Below are 13,698 nucleotides of genomic sequence, written 5' to 3'. Positions count from 1 at the left end.
TCTATGACCTTTGGAGGGCCAGGCTGTTGTGTTCTGGGGATGTTTTGGAGGTGTTGGCCTGAAAGATGGAGCCTGCTGGGGCTTCCCATCCCAAATGAGGGTTGGTGTTGGAGGTGTCCCTGCTCACTGCAGGGGGGTTGGACAAGATGACCTTTGAGGGAGCCTTGCAACCCCCTGCAGTCCAAGTCTGTGGAAGCCTCATTCCCTAGCTCTTGAGCAGGCAGGGCCCATAGGTGAGCCTCATGCACCCACAACAGCCCCAAGAGCTGGCCCAGCAGCTCCAGTCCCTCCTGGAGTGTGGTGGCATTTGGCCAGGACAATGTGGTGAACCTTGGCAAGTGATCCCTGGGAGTGGGGCAACCCCAGGGAGCAGCTCCCCTGCCATGGACCCTTCCACAGCTTCTCCTTCCCCCACGCTCTGGCTGGGCTGTGTTGCTGACAGACCCTCCCCCATCCCCCCATGCTCCCTGCAGCAGGAGAGGCCTTTTGTTGGTGTTACTAAAGCTGCTGGGAGCCAATAGAAAGTGTGCAGGGGGCTGGCCGCGGCAGGACCTGCAGTGTGCTCATTTCCTGCAGTCTGAGCTGCAGGGGCTGGGGGCTGCTGCTTTATCCCGCAGGTAATGAGGCAGCCCAGGGCTCTTGGTGGGCATCACAGGAGCCTGGAGGGGAGCTGAGGAAGGTGGTGAGAGGGGGAGTGGGGCAGGGAGGGGTGGGGCTGCCTCCCAGCTCAGCTGGATGGAAATGCAGCGAGGACTGAGCTGGGAGCAGCACCAGAGGTGGTGAATGCTGGGGAGAGCAGGGCGGGGGTGTGGTGGTTGGGCTGGCTCTGACTTGGCCTCCCAGGGTGCACTCAGCTCCTGCTCAGCCCTCTCTGCTTCCCAGCCCGTGTCCACCTCCCTGGCTGTCCCACTCTGGGCGTGCTCTGGCTGCTCCTGTGGGTCCCTGAGAGGAGGGAACTGAGCCTGGCCTCCCTCCAGCAGCTCCAGGAGGAGGCTGGGATGCAGGGAGAGCACAGCTCCCTCCTGGTCACCTGCTACCCAAACTCCTTTCAGTGGTGCCCAGTGACAGGACAAAGAGTACCAGGTGTGAGCAGGAACCCAGGAGGCTCCACCTCAACATCAGGAGAAACTTCTGTGCTGTGAGGGGGCTGGAACCCTGGAGCAGGCTGCCCAGAGAGCTGGTGGAGTCTTCTCTAGAGACTCAAGTCCCACCTGGACATGTTCCTGGGTGACCCTGCTCTGGCAGGGGGGTGGACTGGATGATCTCCAGAGGTCCCTTCCAACCTGTAACATTCTGTGGTTTTATGATTCCCTGAGCACTGGTTGGTGGTCATTCTCATCCCACCCCTCCAGCAGGCAGTGAGGAGGGGCTGGTTTGACCTCAGGTTTGGGCTGTACCCATGTGAGCACAGCCAGCTGCACCAGGGGGGCTCATGTGGAGCTGATGTCATAGAATCAGACTGGTTTGGCTTGGAAGGGACCTTTAAAGCTCATCTGGCTTGAAACTGGAGTGGGACATCAGGAGGAAGCTCTTCACAATGAGGGTGGGGAAATACTGGAACAGGTTGCCCAGGGAGATGGTGGAGGCTCCATCCCTGGAGACATTCAAGGTCAGCCTGGCTGTGTCCCTGTGCAGCCTGCTCTAGTTGGAGCTGTCCCTGCTGCCTGCAGGGGAGTTGGACAGGATGCCCTTGGAGGCTCCCTCCCAACCCCATGCACTCTGTGAATCTGGTTTAAACTCAGTGCTGGGAAGGAGTTCCCTCCTTTGAGGGGCTGAGTCGAGTCAGCAGAGTTTGCAGGGACTGAGGGGTCCCAAGGTGTCCCAGGAGCAGCAGGGGACTTCCCAGCAGCCTCCCTGGGAGGCTGCACACTGGAGGGTGGCCTGGTGCTGAGCAGAGAGCAACCATGGCCAGTGCTGCTCTCCTCGGTGTTGTGATGGCTTTTGCCCTGGCTGTAGCCAGCAGCCCTCAGGGCCCCCACGTTGCAGTTGACCCCCAGGTTAATTTCTGAGAGCAGAGGAAGAGGTGGAACCAGGAGCTGGCCATGGAGCCCTTCAGGTCCTGGAAGGCTGCTCTGAGGTCCCTCCAGAGCCTTCTCCAGGCTCAACAGCCCCAGCTCTCAGCCTGTCACCACAGCAGAGGTTCTGCAGCCCTCTGATCATCTCTGTGGCCTCCTCTGGACCCCTCCCAACAGTTCCAGGTCCTTCTTGTGTTGGGGGCACCAGAACTGGACCCAGTACTCTCCAGATGTGGCCTCAGCAGAGCAGGGGGCCAGGATGCCCTCCCTGTCCTGCTCCTCACCCTTCTGCTGCTGCTCTCCAGCCGTGGCTGGTCCTGGGCAGGCAGCGACCACCGCCGGCCCCTGGTGAGCTTTCCATCGACTGACGTCCAGCTGACTTCAGCGTTGTGGGGCGCAGGGGACAGGTGTTGGGAGGGCTCTGCAGAGCGGGGGGCAGGAGTCTGTTGCCTTCTGTGCCTTCCTTTCCCCCTGCTAACCTCCTCTCTCTCCCCTGCCCGCAGCTGGGAACGCGAGGAGCCGTGCTGGGAGAAGCCTCCTCACAGGATGTCCTCTCCTCCAAAGAACTCTCTGTAACGGACGACGATGACAATCCCGGCGGGACCTTGGGAAGCACTAACATTTCAGTAGCCCAGCACCCATTGTGGGTGGCCATTTCTCCCTCCCTTCTCCAAAGCCCACCCTCCTCCTCCTCCTCCTCCTCACCGTGATGATCTATTGATCAAGGAGAGCCCTGCTTCGTTTCGCTCCTCGCCCCCCGCGACTTCCGGCAGCTCTTGGGATTTGTATGGCAGCAGCGTAACCGTGGAGAGGCCAGGGTATCACAAACTTATGGATTTTGATAAGAGAGGAGGGAAAGGGGAGCTGGAGGAAGGCAAAAGGATGTCCAAGACGGGTGGAGGAAGGAGCAGTCATGGAAGTCGAAGCGCTGGAACCAACTCAGGAGTCTTAATGGTTGGTCCTAACTTCCGGGTCGGCAAGAAGATCGGATGCGGCAACTTCGGGGAGCTGCGGCTAGGTGAGGAGGCCTGAGCTGTGGGGCCTGAGCTTCCTCTGGAGGGGCTGTGCCCTGGCATCCAGCTTCTGCAAGGGGTGCTGGCACCTGCCTGTGCCAGCAAGGGTTGCTGGTATGCGCCTGTGACCGCCAGCACCCAGGGTGCTGAGCAGTCCTAGGTTGCCTGCTGCAGTGTGACTGCTCTGCACCCTTGGTTTCCTCCTCCTCAGCCTCTTCACCCTGTGCTTGCTCTTCCAAAGCCCACCACAACCCAAAGGCATGGTGGCAGAGGGGCAGAATTCCCCCAGGTGGATTCTCTGTTTGATCCTGGTTGGTTCAGCTCCTAAAATTTCGTGCTCAGGCAAGAGAGAGAGGGCTGAACAAAGCCCAGCACCTTCCGTGGTCACTCCCAGTGTTGAACCAGGTTTATCAGGAAGCAAATTTTGCTCACTGGGTGGCTGAGTTGAGTTGCTCATCTCACCAGGCCTCTTCATGCCCCAGGAGGCTTTCAGCAGCTGTTAACCCTTCAGCTGGGAGCAGCCTGGCAGTGCCAGGCACTGTGGAACCAGCAGCTCAGTCTGGAGGGCTCCAGGAATGTTGGCCTTGGCAGGCAGTGCTCTGGGGAAGGGCTTGAGCCCTCGGGAAGAGCCAGGCCAGAGCAGGCTGGGAGCTGTGAGAGCCTTGCTGCTCCCTGGTGTTTTTGGCAGCACCACTTCAAAGCAGGCTCTGAGCTCAGCCTGCAGTGAGCAGGCTCTGGGCAGGAGGAGCAGGAGCTGGGAGGCTGTCAGCAGGGTGGGGTGACCGTGCTCACCTCTCTGAGCCACCCCTGGCTGTGAGGAGCTGGCCTTGGCTCTGCCCAGCCTGACAGACTGGCTGGTGCCCGGCTGAGCCACCCTGTGCCTGCCCTCCCTGATGGGATCAGAGCTTGGGCAAACGCTGCCCTTGCTTCAGCTGAGTGCTTCCCATGGGCAGGGGCTGTCCAAATGGTGCGGTGAGGAGCTCTGCTCCTGCCTCCCTCCCGAGCCAGGCCGGTGCGGTGAGGAGCTCCGCTCCTGCCTCCCGAGCCAGGCCGGTGCGGTGAGGAGCTCCGCTCCTGCCTCCCTCCCGAGCCAGGCCGGTGCGGTGAGGAGCTCTGCTCCTGCCTCCTGAGCCAGGCCGGTGCGGTGAGGAGCTCTGCTCCTGCCTCCCTCCTGAGCCAGGCCGGTGCGGTGAGGAGCTCCGCTCCTGCCTCCCGAGCCAGGCCGGTGCGGTGAGGAGCTCCGCTCCTGCCTCCTGAGCCGGGCCGGTGCGGTGAGGAGCTCCGCTCCTGCCTCCCTCCCGAGCCAGGCCGGTGCGGTGAGGAGCTCCGCTCCTGCCTCCCGAGCCAGGCCGGTGCGGTGAGGAGCTCCGCTCCTGCCTCCCTCCCGAGCCAGGCCGGTGCGGTGAGGAGCTCTGCTCCTGCCTCCCTCCTGAGCCAGGCCGGTGCGGTGAGGAGCTCCGCTCCTGCCTCCTGAGCCGGGCCGGTGCGGTGAGGAGCTCCGCTCCTGCCTCCCGAGCCAGGCCGGTGCAGTGAGGAGCTCCGCTCCTGCCTCCCTCCCGAGCCAGGCCGGTGCAGTGAGGAGCTCTGCTCCTGCCTCCTGAGCCAGGCCGGTGCGGTGAGGAGCTCCGCTCCTGCCTCCTGAGCCGGGCCGGTGCGGTGAGGAGCTCTGCTCCTGCCTCCCTCCCGAGCCAGGCCGGTGCGGTGAGGAGCTCCGCTCCTGCCTCCTGAGCCGGGCCGGTGCGGTGAGGAGCTCCGCTCCTGCCTCCCGAGCCAGGCCGGTGCAGTGAGGAGCTCCACTCCTGCCTCCCTCCCGAGCCAGGCCGGTGCGGTGAGGAGCTCTGCTTCTGCCTCCCGAGCCAGGCCGGTGCGGTGAGGAGCTCCGCTCCTGCCTCCTGAGCCGGGCCGGTGCGGTGAGGAGCTCTGCTCCTGCCTCCTGAGCCAGGCCGGTGCGGTGAGGAGCTCCGCTCCTGCCTCCCTCCCGAGCCAGGCCGGTGCGGTGAGGAGCTCCGCTCCTGCCTCCCTCCCGAGCCAGGCCGGTGCGGTGAGGAGCTCCGCTCCTGCCTCCCTCCCGAGCCAGGCCGGTGCGGTGAGGAGCTCCGCTCCTGCCTCCCTCCCGAGCCAGGCCGGTGCGGTGAGGAGCTCTGCTCCTGCCTCCCTCCCGAGCCAGGCCGGTGCGGTGAGGAGCTCCGCTCCTGCCTCCTGAGCCAGGCCGGTGCGGTGAGGAGCTCCGCTCCTGCCTCCCGAGCCAGGCCGGTGCGGTGAGGAGCTCTGCTCCTGCCTCCCGAGCCAGGCCGGTGCGGTGAGGAGCTCCGCTCCTGCCTCCTGAGCCAGGCCGGTGCGGTGAGGAGCTCCGCTCCTGCCTCCCTCCCGAGCCAGGCCGGTGCGGTGAGGAGCTCTGCTTCTGCCTCCCGAGCCAGGCCGGTGCGGTGAGGAGCTCCGCTCCTGCCTCCTGAGCCAGGCCGGTGCGGTGAGCAGCTCCGCTCCTGCCTCCCGAGCCAGGCCGGTGCGGTGAGCAGCTCCGCTCCTGCCTCCTGAGCCAGGTACCATGGAAGGAGAGGAATTCAGGGATTGTGCCACACTAAGCTGCTCCTTTCACTGCCCCTGGGGATGCTGCCCCTGGGGATGCTGCCCCTCCTTGCTGCCCCTCCTTGCTGCCCCTCCTTGCTGCCCCTCCTTGCTGCCCCTCCTTGCTGCCCCTCCTGCTGCCCCTGCAGTGCTGGCTGGGAGGGAGTGGCCAGAGGGCTCTGAGCTATGCAGGGTCTACCTGTGTCCTTCCCCCTCCTCCTCCCTGCTCACCAGTGGGCATCCCACCGTGGGTGCCTGTTTCTGGCTGAGCTCTCTCCCATCAGCCTGCTCCAGGCAGGGGCAGGAATCAGTTGAGGCTGTGGCTGTTGCCTTGTGCAGAGTGCTTGGCGCTGAGGCTCATCCTGACCTCCTTTGGCCTCCCCTGGGCTTTTAGGGGGACAGCACCAAGGTGGACACAAGTCTTGCGTGGGTGTGGGGAGCATCTATGAAGCTGGCAGCCTGGGTTGCTCTGGGCAGAGCTGCTGCAGAGCCCTGGGAGCAGCTGGGCTCCGTTTGCTGGTGGCTGAAGGGACGAGCAGAGAGCTCTGGCTCTGGGCTCTGCAGTGGTCGATTCTCCTGCCAGGGTTTGTCCTTGCCACCAGCAAGGGAAGCTTCTGGTCCCTTCGTGTGGTTTTGCTGTGCTGTCTGTCACACCCTGGCAGTGCCATGGGGAAGGGCTGAGCTGAAGATCTCCCCACAGCAGTGGGAGCCACAGCTCTGTGGCTTCCCTCCTAAACTCACATCTCCCTTCCTGAGGTGTGCCTTGGAGCTGCCTCAGGAATGCTCCCAGGGCTCCACAGAAAGCAGGGACTCCTCCAGCTGCAGAGGGATGGCAGGGAACTAGAGGGATCAGCAGTGGCATGAGCTGTGGCTGGACATTCAGATTTCCCCTGGGAATGGGGCACTGAGTCCCCAGGGGAGGGTGGTTGCAGAGACCAAAGTGTAGCTCAGTGCTTAGAAGCTTCCAAACCTTCTTTTGCCTTTTCCCTTTCACCAATCAAGGCAGGAGCTCCTGCAGGAACATGCCAGGAGGTGACTCCTCCAGCTCCCAGCTGTGGGGGATGGAGGCAGATGAAGTTGTCTTCCTGACACAGGCAGCCCAATTCCACCACCACTCCCCCATGCTGAGTGCCCCAGGTCAAGTCAAGTGCTCCCCTCCCAGGGCTGGAGGTGTCCAAAGCCCAAAGAGGTTTGGTTCAAAATGAAAGGGAAGGAAATTTGGTGTAATGCATCTGTGGGGAGTGCCTTGGGCAGGAGCTCCTGGCTGCCAGGGCAGGGCTTGGATCCCTCCCTTCCATGTTCCTCCTGGGCAGTACACAGATGTGGTGCCAGTGCCAGCCAGGCAGCACCACTGCCCAGTTCCTCACTCCCAGCCCATCCCTCCTGCCCCCTCCCTGATTGCTCTTGCTTGGTTTTCCTCTCAGGCATTCAGAGCCTCCTCAGGAGGCAGCTCAAGCTCTGCAACATTTGGGGTTTCACCCCCCCAGTGGTATTAACCCCCAAGGAACTGTCAGTGCTTGGGGTGATGCAGGTCCTGTCACTGGGGATGCAGCCCTGTGGTGGTGCCCTGCTGCCTTCTCCTGGGCCCCTTGATGGCACTGCCTGGGTGCCAGAGAAGCCAAAGTGCTTGTCCCAGCACCCAGGCACAGCACCATGCTTCTGCTGCAGGCAGAGCCACTCATCCCAGTGTGGCTGGGCTGGATGGGGCCTCTGGAGAGCATCCAGTCCAGCCCCCTGCCAGGGCAGGGGCACCTGGAGCAGGGCACACAGGAACACATCCAGGTGAGCTTGGAATGTCTCCAGAGATGGAGACTCCACCACCTCTCTGGGCAGCCTGCTCCAGGCCTCCACCACCCTTCAGCCACAGAAGTTCCTCCTCATGTTCAGATGCAGCTTCTGATGGGCAAGTTTGTGCCCACTGCCCCTTGGCCTGGCACTGGGCACCACTGAACAGAGCCTGCTGCCCCCCTGCTGACAGCCACCCTTGAAGTGTTGCTCAGCACTGCTCAGATCCCACTCAGGCTGCTCTGCTCCAGCCTAAAGCCCCAATGCTCTCAGCCTGTCCCCACCAGAGATGTTCCACTGCCCTCAGCACCTTGGTAGCCCTTTGCTGTGCCCTCTCCAGCCAGTCCCTGCCCTCCTTGAGCTGGGGAGCCCAGACCTGGATGCACTACTCCAGCTGTGGCCTCACCAGGGCAGAGGAGATAGGGAGAACCTCTCTTGCCCTGCTGGCCACACTCTTCTCGATGCCCCCCAGGATGCCATTGGCCTCTTGGCCATGAGGGCACCTTGCTGGGGCAGGGTCAGCCTCTTGTGCAGCCTGGACTCCAGGCTCAGGGTGCTGTGCCTTGCACTGTGCCACAAGCAAGGGCAGTGCCAGGTCAAAAGTGGCACAGGGGAAGCCACTGAGATGTGAGGAGCCCAGCACAGAGCCCAGCTCCACCTCAGGCTGCTGTGATGTGCAGGAGCAGCTGCAGGACCCTGCTGCAGCCAGCTCCACCGTGGGGAGGGGAGAGTCAGGCTGTTGGCAGGAGGTGAGGAGCAGGTCTGTGTGGTGCCTGTCCAGCCTGTGGGCACCAGACAGACCCAGGGCTGGGTGGCTGCCCCTGGCTCAGTGCTGCTGGGCCAGGTCCCATCCTGCAGGTGCTGGCAGCTGCATCCAGAGGCTCCAGCAGCCCCGAGCAGGGCAAAGGCCTCCCTGCAAACACAAATATTTGCTTTCTGACTCCCATCCTGCTGCTTTGCTCTTCTCTTTCCTCCTTCCAGAAGCACTTTTCCAGCTCTGCCCCCTGCAGCACTGCCCAGGGCACACCCAACACGTTTTAGGTGTTGAGGTTGCCGTGAGCTGGGGGTGGCTGCAGGAGCTGCTCCTGGAGCAGGGAGTTCCCAGCGTGGGGGAAGGACTCTGCAGCTCTCCCTCTCTCCTCCTTTCACTTTTTGTTCCTCTCATGCTGGGCCACTTCTGCTCTTTGCACCTTTTCTTCTTGGGGAGGGGAGTGGTGGTGCTGGTGGTGGTGCTGGTGGTGGTGGTGATGGTGCTGGTGGTGGTGGTGCTGGTGGTGGTTGTGGTGATGGTGGTGGTGGTGCTGGTGGTGGGTGGACAGCACCAACGGTCCCTGCTCCTCTGCTCTTTGTTACCAGCCTTGCCCAAGCCCTCAGAGCTTTGCAGGCAGGGGTGAGCCATGGCTTGGGCTGGTTCCTCAGGCTGCCACCTCCCAGGGCATATTTGTGGGGAGCTACAGGAGGGACCCAGTGTGGTGGGAACAGGGCAGATGCCACCCAACAAGACCGGGGAGGACCCCTCCAAGCACAGCCCTGCTGAGGATGCTCCCTACCTACTTCCCCTCTCCTTCCTTTCTCCCTCCTGTCACCAAACCATGGCCCTCAGCACCACATCTCCACAGCTTCTCAGTGCCCCCAGGGATGGGGATGCAAACCACAGCCCTGGGCAGCTTGGGCCAGGCCTTGACAACCCTCAAGGGGAAGAAATTGTTCCTCATGTCCAGCCTAAGCCTCCCCTGGGGCAGCTTGAGGCTGTTTCCTCATGTCCTACCACTTGTTCCTTGGGAGACAGACCAACCCCCACCTGGCTCCAGCCCCTCAGGGAGGTGTTTTTCCTCCCCATTAAGTCACTGGGATGTGCCTGCTTGCAGCAGGGCTGAGGTCCATTGGGATTTCAGTTGCCCCTCATCAAGTTCCCAAGGGATTGAGGCTTTCCTGGAGCTCCCAGGAGCCATGCAGGGCCCTGGGGGCTGTCCCAGCTCCTTCCCAGCCAGGCCAGGCCCAGGATGGGCCAAGCCCCCCGGCTCTGGCATATGCTTGTCCCTCCCAAACCGCCTCCTGCCTAATCCCTGAGAGGGGATTTGGTTTTGCAGAGCCGGGAGACAAAGTGGCTTTGGGGGAGGTCCCCTGGGATGGGAGGGAGGGAGTGAGGCAGCAGGGCCCTGGGAGGAGCTGCTCCGTTAATATCTCCCATTCATCCCTCTTCCCCTAATCCTGCAGCAGCTGCCTCTGATGTCAGCCAGCCAGGATTTATTGCTGCTTCAGGTGGAGAGCAGCAGTGGGAGCAGATGAAATCTTATGCCAGGAGGAGCTCCTTTCCCTGAGCCAATTGCTTGGAGCAAATCCCAGGAGACAGATGCAGCTCCCTGGGGTCACAGCTCTGCTCTCCTGGAGGCCTCTCAGGCGTTGCTGCAGACCTCTTCAGTGAGGAGAAACCTCCTGGGGGTGAGGCTGCTGGAGCCCTGCAGCTCAGAGGGGTTGTGGAGTCTCCTTGCAAACCCCTCTTGCTCCTGGGCAAGCTGCTGTGGGTGCCCTGCTGGAGCAGGGGGCTTGGACTGGATGAGCTCCAGAGGTCACTTCCAACCCCCCCTGGCCATTGTGCTCCTGGGCAAGCTGCTGTGGGAGCCCTGCTTTGACACTGGGATCCCCAGAGTCCCAGCCCCACCATGCTGGGATTAATCTTTGCCTTTATGGACCTGGGGCAGTCTGTACTGACTCCTCCCAGGGGTAACACCTTCCTCATGGCCTCCAGGCTCTCTGGGGTGAGCAGGGTGATGTGCAAGCACACTTAGTTCAAACTGTCTGGATGGCAAAACTCGAAGGAAGGTGCTGAGCCAGTTTTTTACAGGGTTAGGAGCTGGCATGGCTGCTCCTTCAGCTGCCCTGGGGTGTTGGAGGCAGGCACCTGGGCTCCACAGGGCAGCAGGGCCTTCAGCTCCACTTTGTATGGCCTGGGCTATGCTCTGGGTCTGCTCCTGGCTTCTCCTGCACCTTCAGGAGGGTGAGAGAATCCCAAAGGATGAGGTTGAGCTGCACACAGCCTGTGCTGGCCCCAGGAGGGATCCCAGCCCTGGGGGAGGGCTGTCCACCTCCCTGCTGTGTCTTCAAAGCACTGCCAGCTGCAAGCTTTCCCAGTGCTCTTGGGGACCCTTCCTCCCTGCCACCCTCCCACAGTGTCCCCCAGCTCTGGAGAGCACCCCCAGAGCAGGGCATCTCCTCTCTGTGCCAGGGCTGGGAGAAACATCCAGTCCCAGCTTTGGCCATCCCTGCAGGCCTCACCTGGGAGGTTGCCCCCCCCAGCAGCCTTGGCTGCAGCCCCCCAGCAGCCTGCCTGTGCCAAAGGAATCCATCTGGGAGTCATTAGCAGGCGTGCTGCAACTCCCCACGCCGGGTTCCTGCTCCTGCTCCTGCCTGCAGGCTCCTCCAGGAGCTGCTGAACCTGTTCTGGCCGTTCTGCAGTGCTGGGGGTGGGTGTGAGGTGGAGTTGAGCCAAGGCTCCCCTGATCCAACTGCCTCTTGTGTCTCTCCCTGCAGGGAAGAACCTCTACACCAACGAATACGTAGCTATCAAATTGGTGAGTGCTGCTGTGCTGGGGGGGCCCTGCTCAGGCTGCCTGGGAGGGAGCTGCTCACCCTCCCTGGGCTGGTTTTGGGGGTCAGGCTGAGCAGGCAGTGCTGGCTGGGGGCTGGGTGAGGGCAGGCAAAGCATCCCCGTGCAGGAGGGGTGGCCTGGGCCCAGGGGCTTGGCTTCTGCAGCCTCTCCCTGTGGCCTGTGCCAGGCTCAGCTGGTGCCAGCAGCACAGAGACTCCCAGGAGAGGGTGGTCCCCACTGACAGCTGCTCCTGTTCCATGGCTGCCCCCAGCACCCAGACCTCTCTGCAGGGCTGGCTCTGGCTCCCACAGTTCTCTCTCTTTGGCCTCTTGGGGCTTCAGTTCCATATTATACCAGCCCCCAAATGTTCTGAGTCCTGCTGCTGCTGCCAGCATCTGAAGGAGGTGTGTGACAGGCAGACCTCCTGAACGGCCACTCCGCGGCAGCCTTAACTGTTCCTCCTTCTCTTCCCCCCAAGGAACCCATCAAGTCCCGGGCCCCGCAGCTGCACCTGGAATACCGCTTCTACAAACAGCTCGGCAATGCAGGTTGGGGGCTGGGCTGCGGGGGCTGGGCTGGGGGCTGGGCTGGGCTGCGGGGGGCTGGGCTAGGGGCTGGGCTGGGGGCGGGAAGTTTCCCGTCGGTGTGACTCTGCAACTTCCCTCCCCAGCCTGAGCGTCTCCTGCCCATCTGCTCGGCAGGGAGAGGCTGCTTTTCCACACAGCCTCCACGTCTAAGCTTTGATCCCTTTTGATTTAGTCCTTTCCCCCCCACCTCCCCCACAGCAGAGCCGGGGATGCAGATGGAGCTGCCTCCTTCACCCTCCTGCCAAGAGCAGAGCCAGGCTGGCTGCAGCACAGGGGGAGGCCAGTGCAGGGACCTCCCCCCGCTGCCTGCAGTCCCTCTCCCAACTCCATGGCCCTGAGAGCGTGGCCCTGTGCTGCTCCACCCTGCCAGGAGCTCTGCCAACCCCTGCTCTGTCTCTTGCAGAAGGAATTCCTCAGGTTTACTACTTTGGCCCCTGTGGGAAGTACAATGCCATGGTGTTGGAGCTGCTGGGCCCCAGCCTAGAAGACCTCTTTGATCTGTGTGATCGAACCTTCACGCTCAAGACCGTCCTGATGATCGCAATCCAGCTGGTGAGGGCACAGCTGCCCCTCCCCTGGGCACCAGACTGGCATCTGGGCATGGCTGTCACAGTCTGGGGACACTGCAGGAGGAGGGGAGGGGACAGGGGGGTGAGCAAGGCCCAGCCGGCTACAGGAGACACTGGCACACCCCAGGCCACCTCCTGCCACAGCTCAGCCTGGCCCTGGTGTAGGAGGGTCTCCCTCTCTCCTTCCCTCCCTCCCCAGCAGCCCTTTTCTGAACACAAACAAGCAGCTCTGACTGTGTGCCCAAGGTGTGATTAGGATATGCCAGCCAGAGGGACCTGGAGAAGTGGCCTCATGAGGTTCAACAAGGCCAAGCACAAAGTCCTGCACCTGGGCTGGGATAAGCCCTGGTACCAACACAGCCTGGGGATGAAGGGCTGGAGAGAAGGGCTGGGGGATGATGAGCTGCCAGCCCAGCCCCAGCCTTGTCCTGGGCTGATCCTTAGTAGTGTGGGCAGCAGGGGCAGGGAGGGGATTCTGCCCCTCTGCTGTGCTCTGCTGAGACCCCCCCTGCAGTGCTGGGGCAGCTCTGGAGTCCTCAGCACAGCACAGGCAGGGACCTGGTGGAGCAGGGCCAGAGGAGGCCACAGCAATGCTGGCAGGGCTGGAAGCCCTCTGCTGGGAGGCCAGGCTGAGAGAGCTGGGCTTGGGCAGCCTGGAGAGGAGAAGGCTCCAGGGAGACCTTCTGGTGGCCTTGCAGAGCTTCAAGGGCTGAGCAGAAAGCTGGGGACAGAGTTTGGAGCAGGGCCTGTTGGGACAGGGCAAGGGGGGATGGCTTGGAACTAAAATAGGCAGATTGAGAGTGGAGAGAAGGGAGAAATGTTTGACCCTGAGGGTGGGAGAGGTTGTCCAGAGAGCTGGGAGCTGCCCCATCCCTGGCACCAGTGCAGGTCAGGTTGTTTGGGGCTGTGAGCAACCTGCTCTGGTTGGGGATGTCCCTGCTGGCTGCAGGGGGTGAGACTGATGAGCTTTGAAGGTCCCTTCCCACCAAAGCAGTCTGTGATCCTGTATGAGCAGGCTGAGGCCATCTCCTGGAGCTGGAGGACCTCTTGCCTTACCCTTTGGGCCGAGGGTGAGGTGCAGGCAGCGGGAGCAGAGTCAGGCCTGGGGGAGGAGGGTGCGGAGCGGCGTGCAGGATGCTGGCCGGTGCTGAGCTCTTCCTCCTGCCCCCAGATCACCAGGATGGAGTATGTCCACACCAAAAGCCTCATCTACAGGGACGTGAAGCCGGAGAACTTCCTGGTGGGGCGGCCGGGCAGCAAGCGGCAGCACACCATCCACATCATCGACTTCGGCCTGGCCAAGGAGTACATCGACCCCGAGACCAAAAAACACATCCCCTACCGAGAGCACAAGAGCCTGACAGGGACAGCTCGCTACATGAGCATCAACACACACCTGGGCAAAGGTGCCTGCTGCCAGCACTCTATCACAGTATCACTTAGGTTGGAAAGGACCTCGAGGATCATCGAGTCCAACCTATCAACACAGACCCCATGACTAAACCATGGCTCCAAGTGCCACATCCAATCCCCTCTTGAACGCCTCCAGGGATGGGGACTCCACCACCTCCCTGG

At 62.4% G+C, this 13,698-nt stretch overlaps 1 protein-coding gene across 3 annotated transcripts in view; it reads left to right on the top strand.

The window, feature by feature from the left end:
- CSNK1G2 (casein kinase 1 gamma 2) overlaps positions 1-13,698 on the top strand; it is a 56,485-nt gene that overhangs the window by 32,396 nt on the left and 10,391 nt on the right. For all 3 annotated transcript variants that reach the window (XM_068156342.1, XM_068156341.1, XM_068156344.1), the window contains 5 exons: positions 2,519-3,033; positions 10,910-10,950; positions 11,446-11,515; positions 11,958-12,106; positions 13,295-13,529. In XM_068156342.1, the coding sequence (XP_068012443.1) occupies positions 2,847-3,033; positions 10,910-10,950; positions 11,446-11,515; positions 11,958-12,106; positions 13,295-13,529 (682 nt within the window). In that variant the 5' untranslated portion in view covers positions 2,519-2,846. The remainder of the gene's footprint in view (positions 1-2,518; positions 3,034-10,909; positions 10,951-11,445; positions 11,516-11,957; positions 12,107-13,294; positions 13,530-13,698) is intronic.

The sequence above is a fragment of the Melanerpes formicivorus genome, unplaced genomic scaffold (assembly GCF_026170545.1).
Source record: "Melanerpes formicivorus ecotype bairdi unplaced genomic scaffold, bMelFor1.0.p_v2 SCAF_34, whole genome shotgun sequence".
Classification (NCBI taxonomy): domain Eukaryota; kingdom Metazoa; phylum Chordata; class Aves; order Piciformes; family Picidae; genus Melanerpes; species Melanerpes formicivorus.
This window is presented reverse-complemented; position numbering and strand designations above follow the sequence as displayed.